The 18,737-nt window shown below is 47.3% G+C and overlaps 1 protein-coding gene across 1 annotated transcript; it reads right to left on the minus strand.

Annotated features, from left to right (window-relative positions):
• Positions 1-4,554: 4,554 nt before the first annotated feature.
• Positions 4,555-7,728, minus strand: RPS19BP1 (ribosomal protein S19 binding protein 1). Its single transcript, XM_061988954.1, has 4 exons — positions 7,652-7,728; positions 7,424-7,555; positions 5,847-5,944; positions 4,555-5,185 (listed from the first exon to the last, which is right to left on the minus strand). The coding sequence occupies exons 1-4, from the start codon at positions 7,698-7,700 to the stop codon at positions 5,051-5,053; spliced, it is 414 nt and encodes a 137-aa protein (XP_061844938.1). The 5' UTR covers positions 7,701-7,728; the 3' UTR covers positions 4,555-5,050.
• Between the last annotated feature and the right edge of the window lie 11,009 nt (positions 7,729-18,737).

Genomic DNA, 18,737 nt, shown 5'->3' on the forward strand with positions numbered 1-18,737 from the left:
TTTCTCTATTTTGGAACATCTCTGGCTTTCTCAACCCTCACTGCTCTGTAGCCAACCTTTTTTCTCCACCTAATAAATCTGTTCCTAATTCAGAAAGTCTTTTTGGGGTGGGAAACCCACACATTTGTGGTCAGAACAGCACATTATCTTTCCATAGGCTTAGGCCTTCAGAAACAGCAGGATCTATCCTGTCCTTCCTATACTCCTGGCTTCTGTCTCGTGCATACTCATTTTTTCTTAACACGGTTCAAACAGCTTCTGGAGACAACCTATCTTCCTCCTGCTGTATTCACAGCCTTGCCATGCAGCCCAGCACATACACTCCCATTGTTACACTTTGTTTCTAGTGCAAAGATAGACTTGGGGAGTCTTGCTGGGCCGAAAAAAAAGAGCTCATCCGTGCCACCTTTCCCGCCAAAATGCTTCAGGCTGCTTAGTTGGGCCTTGTGAATTAACAGAGGAGTTCAGTCCCCTGACCCAGGCAGTGCCCTTTGGGCTGCTCAGGTATCCCAGGTATGCTGTCTTGGCATTATTTGCAGTGCGCTCACACAGTGTCACAGGCCACTGGGTGAAGCTGGCTCTACCCACAAGCTCCAATTTCCCGATTACATAGGTACACGCTCCCCAAGCAGTGACTGGCTGCCTGCCTCTCATTTCTCCTCCAGCTGCTCTCTTCCTCGCTTTTTACATGTAGACGCCCTTTTCAAATTGGCAGGGAGCGAGCTCCAAGCGCAGCAGACGCGTCAGCTTTAATTTATATAAGGCAGACAAACTCCTTAAACTCCTCTGCATCTCCATTGCAGCGTGTGGGCAGCTGGAGAAAGACACCTAGTCTTTGCCTCTCATTAAAGGAGACAGGTGAAGCTGCTGGCGTGCTAAAGGTGCAGCTCAGGACAGACCAGCTTGGCTGGATTACTGGTTAGCCCTGCCAACAGCTGAGTCGGTCAGAAAAAAAGGTGCATGTAACCCTGCAGAGCAACCTTCCTGCTTTTTATGTCCCCTGCCCCCACCAGTTAGTGGCTGGCACTGTTAATCCTATTGCATGTAACTATTCTGCAAATCTCTAATCTGTCTCAAACCTACTAACCCTTCAGCCTGGCTTGGCTGGAGTTCCAGGCTTTGAGCTGCAAGCAGGCGTTAGGCAGCCTCCTGCCTTTCACTCTTCTCGGCTTTTATTGAATTGATAATTGTCTTGTCTCCTCCCTTTTGCTGTAACTTTTGTGAGCTATTCAGGGCACCACTGCTGTGCACCCTTCTGACAATAACCAGTCTCTCTACAATAACCCGAGGCATTCGAGAGCCCAACAGTGTTGGTGTGGTGCTGGTCGTCAGCGAGACTTGAGGTGGAAGTCAGTCACAAAAAAGAGGCTGAGACTCCCAAAGGTTTTTAGAGATCTCACCCCTTGGTTTTCCCCCACTGCTTTCTCACCGTTTCAGTCTTGTTTGACTGAGCAGGTCTTAACAGTCTGTCCTTGTTCATTGGCAGCCAGATTTGTCACTGCTATGTTGTTGCAGAGGCAAGAAGTTAGTTACTGTCCTGAGTGACAGTATTTTCCTGGTTGCCATTTGCAGCCATCCTCCTCTCAATACATACGTAACACCAATATTGGTTTTCTACAGGAAAGGAGTAAAGACGGGCTGACACAGCTGAGGCTGTATCAGCTCCCATTAGCTTGCACTCATCCAAACAAATTTCCCTATGTGCTTTCCATTCATGTCCACAGAGAGAGCAAGAGGCCGTTAACCGGCTTGGTGAATCTTACTCACGATAAGCTAACTCGACACTGAGCATCTGGGAACTATTCTGCCTCCTCTAAACTGTTTCCCTGGAAAGATTCTACCATGTTAACAACGCTCCAGGGCTTTTATTAGCATGTATATGAAAGCTGCTGCTGCATCCCCTTCCACCTCCCTGCTGCGTGTGGGTGAGGATGTGCGGTAAGATGGCCCCTTCCTCCTCCTCCTCCTCCTCCTTCCCTAGCTCAGCCACCTCTATTTTCTGCTGCAGGATGCTCAGCTGGTGTCGCAGAGCTGGGAAGGCAGCCAGCAACCCGATGAGCTCAGCCAGCACCAGCCCCTCGTCCTGCAGCAGCTGCGCGTCAGAAACGCCGGCCGGCAGCTCCAATGGCTGCAGCTGCAGCAGCGTGGGGAGCAGAGGTCAACTGGGAAAAGCAGCTACAGGAGCTGCTCCTTCCCCTACCCCCTCTTCTCTCTTTCATGGTGCAGTAAAGTCTGTCTACCAGCAACAGAGATGGTACAAGCAGCCGTAAAGCAGCCACCTCCCGTGGCCCAGGGCAGCTGAGGAGCTGGTGTGCTCTAGACTTGACTGCGCTGCAACATGGACAGTTGGGAGTGTAAGAACATCACAGAATCATTTTGATTGGAAAAGACCTTTAAGATCATCAAGTCCAACCACTCACTTCACACTGCCAAGCCCACCACTGAACCATGTCCCTAAACCTGCATGTTGGAACTAGGTTTGAGGCTGTTTAGCTTACCACCAGGCACACACAACAGGCTGGTACCTATTCTCCCCTCCTCAAAAACATTTCCCTCAGGGGCAACTTATGTACCAGTGTGCAGGTGGCACTGCTGTTCTTCCGCAGGAGCTCCTGCTCTGCTGCTAGAGGAGGAAATCACAGAGCAGAGCGTGTCAGATCTTTGCCCTTGTGGAAGGTGGTTTATCTAGAGCCACCTGCTCACTCGTGTTTGCTTTTCCTCTCTCCTGCAAAATGAAGTTTAGTTTATTTAAGGATACTGTTGGCTGTACAACCAACTTTGATTTCAGATGTGAAAATTCCGTCTGTTAGTCTGTTAGATAGCTTTACCCTCTTCAACAACATAATCCCTCGTGGCATATGGCTGTTGTTGAGCGTGTTGATTAGTTGTGCTGGCCCTAATAGTTTTTCCACAGTTAATGAGAGCTGCCAGCCAGCTTTAAAACTCCACAGATCTGAGTGTAACTATCCTTCGGGTAAACTGCCCTGGGACCCACTTTCAAGTTCCTCATTACCTTTGAAAGAACAGCTTTCCTGTTTGCTTACATTTGCAAGCAAACATGATGGGTTTTGTACAAAGACAGTGAACCAGGTTACCTTAGTGCCCTTTTCTGCAGCAACAAAGGATGGATTCGCTTTCCCCAGCCTGCAGAAGAAAGGCCCAGGAGCTGAACCACCACAGAAACAAGGGTGAACAGGAGGAACTGAGGGAGGAAATGCGGGGAGTGACATGAAAAACCTCTGTGAGGTCAAAGCAGGTGCCAAACACTGGAGATGAGCGCTTGACACAAAACACCCCCCCAGAAATCTGCCTCTTTCAAAAGCAGTGGTTGTGGCACGGCCAGCTCCTTCACAGTGTTCCTTGGGTCCATGGCAGCTCCCCACAGAGCTGCGTGTGCCAGACCTGCTCGCACACGCTGCGGCAGGCATGGGGTGCAGAGCTTTTAGGGGTCACGCGTGCTGCAGACACACTATGCTCAACTGCTTGTCAAACAGCAACGTTGCCATTATTTTGAGAAGCAAGCAGTCATTTTTTAAGTCTTTTTTTAAAATTTTGAGAACGAGAACAAACTGAAAAAGAAGGAAATTGGTCTTTGAACTGTTCTGTATTTACCACTTTTGGCTGCAGACGGTTGAACTTGATCCCATTACAAGAAATCACCTCCCACAGGCTATTACACAATTTACAGTACAGGCACTTGAGTGTGTTCGCTATTTCCTCTGTCTGGACCTCATACATCTGTGTGACCTTCCTTCCCACGAAAGCAAGACAGAAAGAACACGAGTGAGGAGGCACAGACTACAGAGGACTGCACCAAGAGTTATAATCAGAGGGCTAGGAAGGGATACTAAATGACCACCAATGCCGACATCTAAGCAGCTGCTGCTCGGGCCAGCCCCGCCCCGTGTAATCATCTCCCGAGTCTATTCAAAGCTTGGCATCAGTCCTTGTCCTTACCTCTTTTTTTTTCCCCAAAGGGAACACACTCCCCACCCTCTTAGGGGCAGGAAAGGACAGTGGCAGGGACTCTGCATATTGACCCTGAAGCATATTGACGGTGGTTCAGCCAGGACGTGCCCAGAACAACACCCCCACCTGCTGGGCCTTCTATTTGTTGCAGCCAGGAGTCCGATGGAAAAAGAAGGAATACATCCTTTCAACCCAGCACCACCACCTCTGTCTCAACATTTTAACGTCATATCGAGGCTGCCATCCGGATCACAACCCCTCCTGGCTACAGGAGCCGGCCCGCAGCGAGAGGCTTAGCTGTAAGCATCCAAAGGACAACTTTCTCCCTGTAAGAGCTTTTCCTGGGACAGTGTGGGGGAGGAGATCAAGTGTAGACAAAACCTAGGAGTCATCTCCGTTCCAACCCGCACCCTTTGAAAGCCTGAGTGTGTCAGAGAGATTGAATTCATGTGTCAACGTGACTCAGAGAGGCCATTCACACAAGTGAGTCATCCTAAAGACAGGGATGCTTGGATCAGAAATAGTGACAAGGTTTGTCCTCATCAGTCAGAGCCTGTCATAATAACCACCATTACAGAGGCAGTGTCTGTGACAATTATTTAATCAAATGACATATAAAAAGGATTTACAGTGGCTGAAAAGCCTGACAGAGGCTGTAATGGGAAGAGAAACTGCAGAGCCAGGCAGGTTTAAGTCTTTCAAAGCATCCATTGCTTCCAGTGATTTATTACTGCTCATCCAAGACATTTCTCCATTCAGACACAGCACTCTAAACGCTCCCTGACAAACAACATGGGCAGCTGAAGCCTCACACTCTGAGGAAGGGGAACAAGGCTTATATTTGGCTTGGTCAGTATGAAGCAGTTGAGACGTGATGGCTGGAGGACAATGCACCTGAGAGCCAAGAGAACCTCCGTGCCTGTGTCTGGCCAGTAATGAGTTCTGTGCTGACGCAGAACTGCTCTGCAGGAGTGACATGAAAGCCCTTGCTGGAGAGGCACACCTTTGCTGTCTCGCCTCAAAGACTCCGAGGAAAGAGCCAGTCCTGCGTACTGAGCACTCAGCTGCAGAAAGACCCTGTTTATGGTCTCCCAAAGTATTCTCTCTCAAATTTACGGAAGTCTTCCTCGGTAAAGACAGTGCCCTCGGGCTTCTTCTTTGCTGCCTTCTTTGGAGGCTGATCTTTGGACTTCCTCCCTCTGTTCTGAGCAAGAACCTTTCAGATAAAAATAAAAAGGAACAAATTACTCTCCATACCAAACCAAAACATGTCGATTTTCAAGCTCACCTGCTATTTTACACCGTCGCCTCCTTTCACAGAGTCCAGCCTAAGAAACATTGGCCTAAACCACTTGCTCTGTTTCTTTACGCTAACAGCCTCTATCTCTTAACAATGACCCAAGATTCTGACACCATCAGCTGTTCTCCTCTTCAAAACCTGGCGAGGGACTGCTTGGCTTTTGGGGAAGACCACTGGTTAAATTATCAGGTTACAAGACAAACCATTCAAGGTGTTATGAAATTCCTATTACATGACCCTGGTTACTTGCTGAACAGCCTCTGGCTACAGAAAAGGCCTAGTTCTAGTCTGAACTAGAATTTCTTTGCCAGCTGAAGCTATGAAATATCTTCAGTAATTAAGAAAAGCCAACGATTGTCAGTGCATTTTAACTAGCATCAGAGAACATCATAAAGGACAACATACCCATGAGAATTTAAAGCTCAGTTATTCTGCCAGTATACACTGAAAGGCCCTTTGGAGACAAGAACAAAGGCTCCTTTGCACTGGGTCTAAGTTGGAAGAACTGTGGATGACTCCCATTCACCCGTGTTACCCAGCTGAAGCAGACCCCTAGAGAAAGAAATGACAGCCTTACTTGTTCTGTGATGTCTTTGTTTGCAACTATTCGTCCCTTCAACATGTACTTCAGGTTTTCTCTCAAGTGATTCACAGCCTTCTTCTTATGATACTCCTCTAGGCCAAAGCAGAATGGGACAAAACACATCAGCTGCCAGAATCACAGAATGGCAGGGGTTGTAAGGGACTTTTAGAGATCATCCCATCCAAATCCCTGCTAAAGCAGGTTCCCCTACATCAGGTCACACAGGAATATGTCCAGGCCAGTTTGGAAACCTCCAGAGTAGGAGACTCCACACCCTCCCTGGGCAGCCTGGGCCAGGGCTCCCTCACCCCGCCACATTAAGTTTTTCCCTTGTGTTTTGAGAGGATCTTTTGGTGTTCCAGCTTATATCACAGAATCTCAAGGGCTGGAAGGGATCTTGAAAGATCATCTCCTCCAACCCCCCTGTCAGAGCAGGACCACTTAGAGTAGGTCACACAGGAACTTGTCCAGGTGGGTTTTGAGACTCCACAACCCACCTGGGCACTCCGTTCCAGTGTCCCGTCACCCTCACGGTGAAGAATTATATCCTTATGTTTCTTTGCAACGTCTTATGCTCCAGCTTGTACCCATTCCCCCTTGTCCTGTCATTGGACATCACTGAGAACAGCCTGGCTCCATCCTCCTGACACCTGCCCTTTATGTATTTGTAAACATTAATGAGGTCACCCCTCAGTTTCCTCTTCTCCAAGCTAAAGAGCCCCAGCTCCCTCAGTCTTTCATTATATCCATGTGAGGACATAATGCAAGGAGACACAGGAGGACTAACAAGGCCGCAGCTACAGCTGAGGGACTGGGGGACACCAGAAGGTCACCCAAGAGGATGGGAAGGGGTGGATACGAGTGCCTGGGAGAATGGCTGCAGGATACCACAGTGGGATGGCAAAATCTACTAGAGCTTTTGTGGTGCTTTTGCTGTGCTTGCTTGAACAGTTCTGAGACTTTTTGTATGTACAGGTGGAGAAGAAACAAGCCATATGGATTGACTCGCAGGTCACAAGCGGTCTCAGATAAGATTGTACCTCTGTTTGGGATGCCTTGAGGGGGTACAGATAACCCAGCAAAACCAAGAGAGGAAACTTGAGAACTCTACAGACAGTGATGAGCTAAGACAGAGGCCGTACATGGAGGAAGGAACTGGGAGCTCACGGAAACGACACCAAGAGACACCTCTTCAACAAGCCACTGGGGACCACCAAGGACAACCAAAAACCCCATGGAGGACCCTCGGAGACCCGGGCTGCATGCAAAATAACCACGTGGATGTGACAGTTCCAGGAAATTGTATGTGTATGCCTGGAAAATCTAACGCAGGTGTAACATATGCGTATGTAACAGGGAATACAGGCTTTGCTCAGCCCTGCACGCGGGATGCACGCTCGGAGGAGCACCCAGCGCTGCAATGAAGAATGCCCGCCTTCTAACGCCTGCAGCAAAGCGCTGCAGGGCTCCTCCATATACCCACTCTGACGGTGACAGGGACCCAGTGCGAGCACCGTGGTGGGCGGCGAAGCTGCTTCTCCCCCTCTCCCCGGAGGCAGGCCGGCACTCACCTATCGCCGACTTCACGACTCTGCCTTTAACTGTCGTCTTATTCCCCGCGGGTTCCAGCATCCTCCTCCTCTTCCTCCGCCTCCCAGCGTCCCGCCCCTGCTGCAGTCCCGGCGCGGCTTTTACCCTGGGGCCTGCAGCGGGAAGAGGGACGGAGTTACTCGAGCCATCGGCCGGGGATCAGCCTCGCCTCTCCCCGCCTCCACAGCCCCCGGTGCCCGCGGGCTCACCCGGCGCGTCCAGCAGCTCCAGACCCCGCCGCACAAGGGAGGCCGACATGGCCGTGCTGCCCACGCCGCGGGCCCGCTTCCGTCGCCGCATGCGCAGAGGGAACGGCGGCGGCGGCGCGGGAGGGGTGCGGGTGTGTGTGAGAGTGTGTGTGGTGGTGGGCGGGAAGGGCTGCGGCGCCATGTTGAGTGAGGCTTACCTCCGGCGTGCCGTGTGCCCGCACCTGCCTTCTTGCTGGTGGCCCTTTTCATCTCCCATGTGTGATCCCGCGGGCTCTCTGTGTTACACCCTCACGGAGCTGCTGTAACGGGGCCAGGGCTCCAAGGGGCCACCACCGTCACAAGGATGGTAACAACAGATCGGAAGCAAACGGTGTTACTGAAATACATAAAGAAAAAAATCACTCTCCGAAACAGTTTTAATCGTTTAGAAAACCGACACTGGTTTAGAAAACCGACACCACTGGCTTATTGTGGTGCTGGGTGCAGCGGGGGAATCTTTCCTCTTAGTGTGCACACCATGAAAATAGAAGGGCACTCCTCATATACATTGCAGAAAATGAACTACACACCTCCCCGTTACACATGAACTGCAAGGTGATGTTTAACAGGATTTGAGAGTTGAGAAACATTGTCATACGTATTTAGCATTTGCCCTTTTTAGCCTGTTATCATTTTTAGGGGTGTCAGGTTTTAACTGTGATGTTAATTTCACAGTTAATGAAGCAATGGTCTTGCTTTCGGCACTGTGGCCTTGGGAAAACGGTTTTGAAGTTGTTCCTTTTCTTGGTCTTGTCCTGCTGCTCCCTCCCTCAGCCACTTTGCAGGTGTCTGCACAACAGATAAGCAGGTACTGGCGCTTTTTAATACTTTTAACCATTTGTTTGCAATTCGTCATTCAAATGAGGATAGGGATTTGGGGGGGTTCTATAAATGAGAAATCTCTGAAGATCAGTGTCATACACACTGAGAAAATGAAAGAGGACTTTATATACATTACAGAAGATAAACTACCTGCGTACTCGTTATCCGTACAGTACAAGGTGACATTTAACATTATTTGGGTGGAGAGTTGAGGATTGTAGTCATACATGTTTAGCGTGTACTTCTTTCAGCTGGTTATCATACTTAGGGATGTCAAACAGGTGTTAATATTCACTTTACAAAGGGGCAAAGGTCTTAACTCTGAGCACTGCGGCCTTCCTGAAACTATTTTTAAGCTACTTGTCTGCTTGGTCCTGTAGTTTATAGCCAAAACATAACTGTATTGCCACCCTGCCTTGGCTGCTCTCTTGCTGATTTCAAAGGCCTCCTGCTATCAGCTGGCAATGGCACTTTTAACCCTTTTAACCCTTTGCTTGTAATTCTCTCATCAGTCATCACTCAACTCAAAACCCAAATAATAATTATATGAAATATGTTGTTAAATGAGGAGGGAGTTTTTGGGAATCTTGAGCCTGGTATCAACAGGATGGCAGCATAGATGTCATATTTGGTCTTGGTGAGGGCTCGAAATCCAGATTTAACTCTGGGCTAGACTCCTCAGGCACAGAGGTTCACTCTGACATAAATTCTATCTATTATTCAGTATTACTTTAGTCAATGTATTTAAAATTTTCTTCCCCCATTTTCTCCCCTCTAGAGACTTGATGTTAATATCTGCTAAATTTAGCTAGCGTCGGAATAAAGCTTATTCATTCAGTTCTAGCCAGTGCTGGCAGTAACAAGCTGACACCAGAGAAAAAGGAGAGAGGTTTAGCCTCGCTCAGACATGTCCTGCAGGGAGAAGGCAATACAAGTGACTCTTATTGTTTCTCATAGTAATGATCTCTAGCAGGGTCTGATAACAGTTAGCACTCACTTCATTGAAAGGCATTCATTCTCTGGAAGTTGTTCTCTGCAGATGTCACCTCAATGCCCATCTTTTTTTAGATTTGTTCTTTTCCTAATCCCTCCCTGGATGGATCCCAGCATCCTGTGTCAGTATCTGCCAGTGCAACGATGCTAAAACGTTTTTCTGGACAGGAGCTACTCAGTGCTCATTGCTGGCTTCAGGGCTGGGGAGTGTTAACCATTTACTGCTTGCTCAGTGTGACATTTTTCACTTAGTTTTCCTTTTACAGTAATTTGAACCATTGTTTGATTGATTCAGAGGGACAGTCACTGAGGGTGTAACATGGAGCACATTTCTATTTTCTTGTTAGTAGCTGGGGGAAAGGCAGAGCTTGGTTTATCCCTCCAGTCACATGAAAGCTAACGAAGTTACGAGGAGGTTATTGTAGTTTTGCAAAGGAGAAGCTGAACAAGCAGTGAGTTCGTAGCCTATTGCTGAAATTGAAGAGAGCACTAGAGAGCGTTCTAGTCAGCAGAAGATCTGTTAGTGCTTGTATACTCAGATTATCTTTAGCTTGGTCACAGTGAGATAAATGATAGCTGCCAGCAATCTTACCATGGGGAATGCGTTCCCCAAAATACCTCATCAGTCAAACGCTCTCTTTTAGCTCCTACAGTATGATTTACAGGTTCTTTGTAAGCTTTATCGTCATTAAATATTGCCTGGTATATCGAAGATAGCTGGTTCTACTGGTTAAACACTGCATTACCATCGTTGCACTTTATTAGGATCACCTAATGCATTGTTACAGGTGCTCAGCGTCCGAACAGCGCGGCCTCATAAATGCCTTATGAAGGCAAAACCATCTTTGTTAGTGACAACGCGTAAGTGGTACAGGCAGCACTGATGTATTATTCTGTTGATGGAAAACATATGCCCTCTTCTGCCTCAAAAGCAAAACATTACCAGTACTATCGTATTTGTATTTCTGTTGTGCCAATTAACAAATCTCTCGGTTATGTTGGTCTCTCAGAATATCCGACTCCCTTCTTTTTAATGAATGCGGGAGCAAGAGACCATAATACAGTCAACTCCTCCTTTGACCAGCAAGGCTGAGTGCAGGCTTGCTATGGCTTTAGTCAGCAATTACCCGCAGAATAAAATCTAACGAGCTCACAGGGGTCACTTTGCTGAAGAGAGAAGACACGGCGTTTTCTTTAACTGCATCCGCAGTCTCCTGCCTCAGAGTCTGGTCAGGCTCTTGGAGCTAGTTAGTGCACCCAGATGTTAAATGGATGCGCGCTTCATGGCAGGACGTGCTCTGCGGGTTTGGGTCTGTTGCCAAAGATCACGTCCAACACGAGCCCTGGGTTTTGTAAGGCTTTGTGAAATCGTGTACCTGTTATTAATACATGGTATTACTTCAGCTCCTTTTTGACAGGATCTGGCGGCTTTTCTTGGAGCGTGATCATCACCGTGTCTCCTAACTGCATTCTGGCTTCAGCTGTGCTTGGTCTTGGCAGACACGGTGATAATGGTGTCTGTCATGTCTCTGTCTAGGTGACTTTGGTACAGCTAATACCTGTCACACTCCTGCAGGCACAGGTGCAGAGTCTTCCCTTGCTCCTTGACTGTAAACTAGAGCATTATGCTTCCATCTTCTCCCTGCAGTGCCAAGCGAGATCAGTTTATACACTTGCTTTAGGAATGCATGATCATCTTTGAACTGGATTTTTCTTGTGTGTTATGTTTTCCTTTAAACTTGTTTATCTGTAGAATTTATGAGTTTGGATCACATTGTCTCCTCTCCTACATGTCATAAACTGTAAAATCTCCCCCGTTGACCTTAGATTAAGTCAACTAACCTGACTTTGACAAGTCTGCTTTATGCTGAGCACAGCATATAAAACACTGTGATTCTCCCTGTAGGATCTTCCGTGACTTTATCACTCTAACCATTAGGTTATGTTCCTTATGTTCCTAATAAATGGTAATACTGGGAAGGACAATAGATTAGCTGTAGCAGCCATTTAAAGAACTGCAGCTCAGCAGAGGTTAAAAGACAGTTAAAAGAGTAAACTATTTCACTGTGAGGGTGATGGAGCAGTGGAACAGGCTGCCCAGAGGGGTTGTGGAGTCTCCTTCCTTGGAGGTCTTCAAGACCTGTCTGGACACGTTCCTATGCGACCTGATCTAGGTGAACCTGCTTCTGCAGGGGGGTTGGACTGGATGATCAATAAAGGTCCCGTGCAACCCCTACCATTCTATGATATGTACATTTAACTATCACTTTCTTTCACCTGAATCGATGTGGAAAGCAGTCAAGCAGACCCTCCAAATAGCTTTTTCCAGACTGGTATGTACTATTAAAAGTTTAATGTTAGGAGACTTTGTTTCTATGTCAGTAAAAAAGAAAAATAGATCTGTATTTCTTTGTACTGGTTTAAGGCCTCTGCTCAAATTAAAATTTCATCCAAGAAGAACTGCAGCACTTTGTAATCTCTCAAAACTCACTGCAGTTAGTTCTTTGAAGCACTTTGGGGATAGAATGAATGTCAAAATGGTGTTCATTTAAATGTATAACATCGAAATAAATTGCTATCTCAGAGCCTGAATAATCTACCTTTGGCTGGCAAAAAAACACGGGTGCTGCGTTTCAGATCGAGAATGTCTTTGTTTCTGAGAGTTAAGCTATCTTTGGAAGCTTTCTGACTCTAATGTTCATGTTTTATAGCTTCCTTTAAATCTCATGCCTCAGTGAGGCTGGCTTTTCAATTACAAATAACCCAGCATACAGATCAGTTCAAGTAACTTCCACATGTGAATATTATCAGTTCACTTTCCGCTGGATTTCTTATTGCATTGAAAAATGGAAATTTTACCTGTTTGAATCTGCTGATAAAGTTTCTGGTTGATCTTGGAGTGGCTATTCTTCTCCCTGTTATTCTGGGCTTTGTAAGATATCTGAGGTTATCGTGAGGTTTGGCCTGTTCCACCTTGTTATTCTGTACTGGCTGCTAACAAAGACATCATTGATATTCGTGGTTAATCGTATTACTGTCTGTGGCAGTTTATAATAGCAGTTTGTTTGCTCTTACTTTATGTTCCAGCTTCTGAATTCAGGGGGTGACATAGGAGTCCTGGCCTGAAGGAATATTGTGAAGAATGTTAGAAGCTAAGGGCAGTGTAAGAAGTAAAATACAACACCCACAAGCATTTATTCAGTTCAGTACTCTTTTTTTTTGTCACATTATCCAAAGTCTTATACGATTTTGAATAATGGGATCCTGATGTTTGAACACTTGGTGTTGCCCACACTGGCACATATATATGTATTTTCTCCTCCAAAATGAATAATTTCAAGCTGATTTGTAAGAGATTTTCCCCTCTGCATGTTTCTTCGTGTGTAGATTGTGGAACATGTTTTGCTTTAGACAGCTGTCCAGTTTCACCGTGTTCCCTATTTTCTCTTGGACAGCAGTCATTAAATATCTAGCTGTGTTTGCCAACTTAAAGTGGTTTGCATTGTGGTCACTGTTCCTACAAAGAACCACGGATCACTGCCTGCCCTGTACATCGAGTAGATGGGAACTTTTGTCCTTTAACTGTGTGACATGCCTTTGAAAAGCAATTTGACTTTCTGTCCTGTTGAATTTGAACAAGGGCTGGGCAATGCTTTGATTTGGACTCTTGGTGTGGGTAAGTGTCTAGTTACTTTAGACTGACAGAAAGTTATAGAATGATAGAAGTCTTTTATTCTGGTCATAGAATTCTTTTATTCTGATTTTGTCATTTTTGTGTGTTTGTGTGTGTGTTTAAGCCAGTGCAGGTACCTACCTCTTCCATTGACTTTTCACCCTGCTCCAAGTCGCCAAGAAGCTATCTCTGCCCTGAAAAGCTTCCACAGATACTGATGGCACCAGGTGAGATGAAATCAGCTTCCCACCAATCTAAATGCTGTAGTATGGAATGAACTCTGCCCCTGAACAAGAAAAGGCTTGCTATCCTCCTATACAGAGAAGATAAGGAGGAGCAGCGATTAAGTGACTTGCAAAGTACCTGAGACAGGATGAATGCTCAAACTGGATCACCTGAATGACAACCTGGAGGCTCAGCCCAGAACATATCCTTGTTCCCACCAGCTTTATTTTTTTGGCTCCAAATGGGAAGAGATCAAGCATGAGTAGCTTTGCTGAAGCTGCAAGAGCCCACTTTGTAGAGAGAGTTAATATAGTTAAGAAATGTTTTAGATGTTAGGTTTTGAAAAATAACCTCAAACAAGTCTTTCTTCAGGTCTTACCAGAAGAAAGCCCTTTTCTAGTACTGTTTTGCATATAGTGTGGAGTTGCTGTCACAAGGTTTTATGGTCAGAAATAATGAGGTTTTGCATCCAGACTCACAGAAATGCCTGAACTTCCAGTGCCCTCATACTTTTTGTCTTTGCTTGCAGGGAAAAAAAAAAATCTCTTCAGAAGGGCATCTGCTGCTCTTGCGTGACTTCTAGAGTGGAGCAGGCACAAGTCTGCAGCTGAAGGGGAGCCATTTCCCTCTCTGTTTCACACTGCTATCCTTAAATGTCAGAAGAGGGAGGAAGTAGTGGAATGATTACAGAGCTCAGAGGGAGTGACTTCTCTTTGTGCCTTCTGTGGGCCATGGAGGTGGTTTCTGGGTCTTCCTTCTGCCATCCCCACCTACTTTATTCCTTCAGCATTGGCTCTGGGAGAAAGTGGCAGAGCTTACTGCTACTGTTTCCCCCAGTCTAGGAGGCCAAAAGCCATCCTACTGTAGCTGCTTTTCATTTTCCTATAAAACCTGGCAGAAAGAGGATAAAGGTCTTTTGGGGAAGCAGAGGTGGGCCTGAATGAATAAACTGTAGGGGAGCTGTGGACAGGAACTGCTAAATGCTGAAGAACAGGTGTAAGGGATGGCTGACACAGGAAGGGGGCAAAGGCAGGACTGATACCAGGATTGGAGTGAGTTCAAGTTTGCTTTATAGATTGTCAGGCTGAATGAAAGGCATTGTAGGAAGGTGAGTGAAGTGTGGACAACACCTGCTTGCTTTTGAGGGATGTGTTAATTCTTGTGGTTTTGTGCCACTGGCAGTGCTGGATCAGTATAGCTTCCAGGAGTTGTGAGCTGTTTGGTGGAAGCCCTTGAAGAATCTTCCAGTACATCATTCCCAGGAAACTTACAAATAGTGATGGGCTTGGTGAGACTTACACCTCAGCTGCCAGCATCTCAGCCTCCAAGCTTACCAAGAGCTTTCTTTTCCTTTCAAACCATCTTCAGGCAGCTGGACTGTTACCTGATGACTCTAGTTTTTTTATTTTCCTCCCTCTGGATTGCAGCCTGTCTTTTCTTTTTCCTCCTGTGCTTCTAGAGTTGGTCTTTCCCTTTTCAACTACAGACTGGCCTTCCTTGCTTGACACTTCACTTTCTTTTGTTTCACCTTTGGCATTCAACTTACCCTTTATTTCTACTTTACATTGTTTTACTTGCTCCTCGTAGCTTTCTTTTGTGTTTTAGTCAGAACTGTAGATATTCCATGCCAGCATCCGAGAAACTCACCCTGAAAAATATTCCCTTACCCAGTACAGAGGAAATGGACAGAAATTGCAAGAGGGATTTTGGGACAAGGTTCTGAGTATAACATTGTTTAACTGGAGGGATTTGTAAGAAGACAGTGATGATCCTCAGTTCTGGAAATATTGTGACCTTTAATCAAATAAAGTCTCCTTTCTTCCAGGAAGGATGTATTTTCTCCTGATTACAATGGAAATAATGCTTTCTCATGTAAAGAGCTTGGAAATACACAGAGAAGAGGCTGAATTGGAGATGAGAGCTTAAGTATCCTCATGCTGTGCAGATGTGAAGTTGAGGAATGTCAGTCATTGTTGAATGTGGCTGCTTTCAAAGCAATGACAAAGGGTAGAGGACTCTGTGTTTTGTTCCCAGCCTCTCTGCTCCAGGGCCTTAAAATGTTTACAAGCCCCAGAGCTGGCTCTGGATGCATTGAAGTTTAGCTAGTTATGCTTGTCACCAGCGATTAAGGATTTGGAGACAGACAGGAGATGGGTTGGAGCTGTCACGGGCCTTTGCTGCCTTTGGCAGGCCTTGTTAGGAGATGTCTCTGCTGCTTGGTGCAGAGCAGAGCTGTTGGAGCTGGGGGCAGCATTGCTTGCTGCTGCAGCTCCTGCCTGCTGGCCCCGATCTGATCTTCACATGGCTAAAGCTCTGTCACATCCCCTGCTTCAATGGCTGAAGGTGTGTCGTGTCCCTTCATGTTCCCTCCAGGCTTGGGAGGGAGCAATCTGGAGGGAAGAGTAGGGAAGAACAGGGGGAAGCAGAGGAGGGATGGCACGGTGCAGGTGTTCCAGGGCAGGGGGCAGATGTGCCACCAGCATACATGGGAAAGAATTGGGTCAGATAGACTGATCCCCTCCCTACTTGTTTCTGATGTGGGAATCTCAAGGCAGCATTGTGGATTTAGCTGCAAGCAGCAGGGTGTCTGGATGCTTTTTGCCACAGTGCACAATTTCCTAATTGATGGGATTTTGTTTTTCAGAATTGCTCAGAACCACTCAGAATGGAATGTGAGGCTTGCCCAGATCAATGAGATGTTCTATCCTGTGGCTGGCATGCTGCATTTGTCAGCATGGTGCCAGACCTCTCTCCCTGCACTCTCCTTTTGTTATTCCCCCCCCCCCGCCCCCCCCCCCCGTTATTTTTCTTTCCCTTTGCTCTATCTCTTTCAAATAGCTGTATTCTGTCTTTCCTTCTCTCATTCCCCGTTTCCTTGAGTGCTGTCTCACTTTGTAGCCCTTGCTTCTCCAACCAGAATCCCCAATTTATGAAGCTGTGGGAGGGTGACAGTTCAACCTGACCTTTTACCATTTATTCCTGACTCCCAGCAGTTGAGTCCCTCTAAAACAGACGTCTGTCTCTCTCCTCTCTTCTCTTCCTTTATCTCCCTTTCCACCCAGTTCTCCTCAACACAGTGTATAAACCACTGAAAATCCACTGGCATGTGGGTGGGGAACCTGCAGTCTTTTGGAGTGCAGGGACGGCCCTGGAGGCTCACCACCATATGCTCACCACGTGTGTCCCTCTGTGCCAGGCTACCTTCTCCAGGGCCACATGTCCTGCCTCTGTCTTCTGAAGTCCAGGGAACACTCGCCAGCAGGAGAGAGAGCTAGGCTGCCATTTCTAGCTTGCTGCCTAGTGCCACAAGGGCTCTGCTCACTAGATGTCACTGTGAAGCCAGGTTTTGCCTGCCACAAGCACAGCAGCCCCGAGAGATGGGTGCTGAGATGGGTGCTGAGCTTTAGGAAGGCCCTGCCAGGATCAGCAGGAGGGAGTGGAAGAGATTTGCAGGACAAACGTTGAGTTGCTGTAGGTTTTGCCCATTCTTGGCAAGTTTTGGGTACAGAACCGGCAAGATGCAGGATGGTTTTGGGGTGCAATTCCATACCACCAGCTTTGAACACCACAGCCTGTAAGTGGTAGTCATCAGGGCCTTAGTGTGACTTGGCCACCATGACTTTTGCCTGAGTAGTGCTCGTCTCCTGCTGGTCATGGTACCGGTTTGGCAGCAGGTGCCTTGCTAATGCTCAGCCCTGGATCACTGCTCTCTGTCCCCATCTGCCATCGCCCATCTGTGGCCCTGGCTGCAACACACCTCCGTTTGGTATGTGGCCATGTGGCTGCCTCCCTGGCAGGGCTCCCACAGAGAGGACCCTTGGGGAGGCACCGTGTTAGCCCCTAAAGCTGAGGTGGGAGCTGTGGTGAGTGGTGTAGGGAAGCTTGCCAGGGGCTGGCCTTTTCTCTCACCAAGGAAGCCAAGTGACAAGCCAGCCATGTGATCCCTGTTACTGAAGGTGTGGGGCATGACTGCAGAGTGGGAGCTGGCAGACCCAGGCACCCGTGGGTGGTCTGGCTCACACTAGACCTCCCTGTGCAGTGAGCGAGGAGGCCTTCTGTCCTGCAGTCAGCATGCACATTTCACAACATGGTGGCAGATGCTTTAATCATTTCTTTTACTTGCTTCATTTTTTAGGGTGTTTGCTTCTTTCATTTTTTCTTACTTCTTCAACTCTTTCTCTCTTTTGACTTGAGTTGACTATCTCCCTCTCTCCTTGTCCTCTCCTTCTTCTTCTAGCCCTTGCTTCTTCAGCCAGGGTCATCAGTTTCTAGGAATATGACATTCCGACCTGACCTTTCATTTCCTGATCTCAACTCCCAGAACTTAAGTCCCTTTAAATTGTAAGGACAGCTCTTTTCTTCCCTCTTATCTTCCTCCCTTACTTTGCTGTTTGTTCCTAAAACTGTATTGTGTGCTGAACCTCACGTCTCCATCCTCTGAAGGGTCCCTGCCACGCAGAACCTGTAAGCTGTGTCCTAAGGGAGAGGGACTGGCTAATAAATGCCCCATTAACCACCATATCTATGCTACAGATGGTCTTTAGAAGAATGTTGTGGTTTTATTTTTGAGGTAATCAATGGCAAACTGAGAACGAGGGTTATGTGGAAAGCCATCAACTCTGGCAAAGTGTTGTGGTTTGGTTGTGCATAGCTACACAGCCTCCTGTCTTACTGGATATGCTGTGATTTACATTGGTGTAAGAGCATGCCCTGTATATGGGTTAGCATTCCTATGAGTTTCTACCTGGATGTACTCACATGAATGGAAACAGTGCCATAGCATGTGCAGTATCTGAGCTCCAGACCTGGGGCAGAGTGACTGGAAAGCTGTCCTGCAGAAAAAGACCTGAGGGTGTTAATCAATGGCTGGCTGAACATGAACCAGCAGTGTGCCCACATGGCCGAAAAGGCCAATAGCATCCTGGCACGGATCAGAAATAGTGTGGCCAGCAGGACCAGGGAAGTGATTGTCCCCCTGTACTCGGCGCTGGTGAGGCTGCACCTTGAATACTGTGTTCAGTTTTAGGCTCCTCACTACAAGAAGGATGTTTAGATGCTGGAGAGTGCCCAGAGATGGGCAATGAAGCTGGAAAAGGGTCTGAAGCATGAGTCTGATGAGGAGCAGCTGAGGGAGCTGGGGGTGTTTATCCTGGAGAAGGGGAGGCTGAGGGGAGACATGATCTCTGTCTACAGCTACCTGAAGGGGAGTTGTAGTGAGGTGGGGGTCAGTGTCTTATCATTAGTAATGAATGACAGAACAAGGGGAAATGGGCTCAAGCTGGTCCAGGGGAGGTTTAGATCAGAGATTAAAAAGAACTTTTCCCTGAGAGGGTT

This window comes from Colius striatus, chromosome 1, assembly GCF_028858725.1.
Source record: "Colius striatus isolate bColStr4 chromosome 1, bColStr4.1.hap1, whole genome shotgun sequence".
In the NCBI taxonomy this organism is placed as follows: domain Eukaryota; kingdom Metazoa; phylum Chordata; class Aves; order Coliiformes; family Coliidae; genus Colius; species Colius striatus.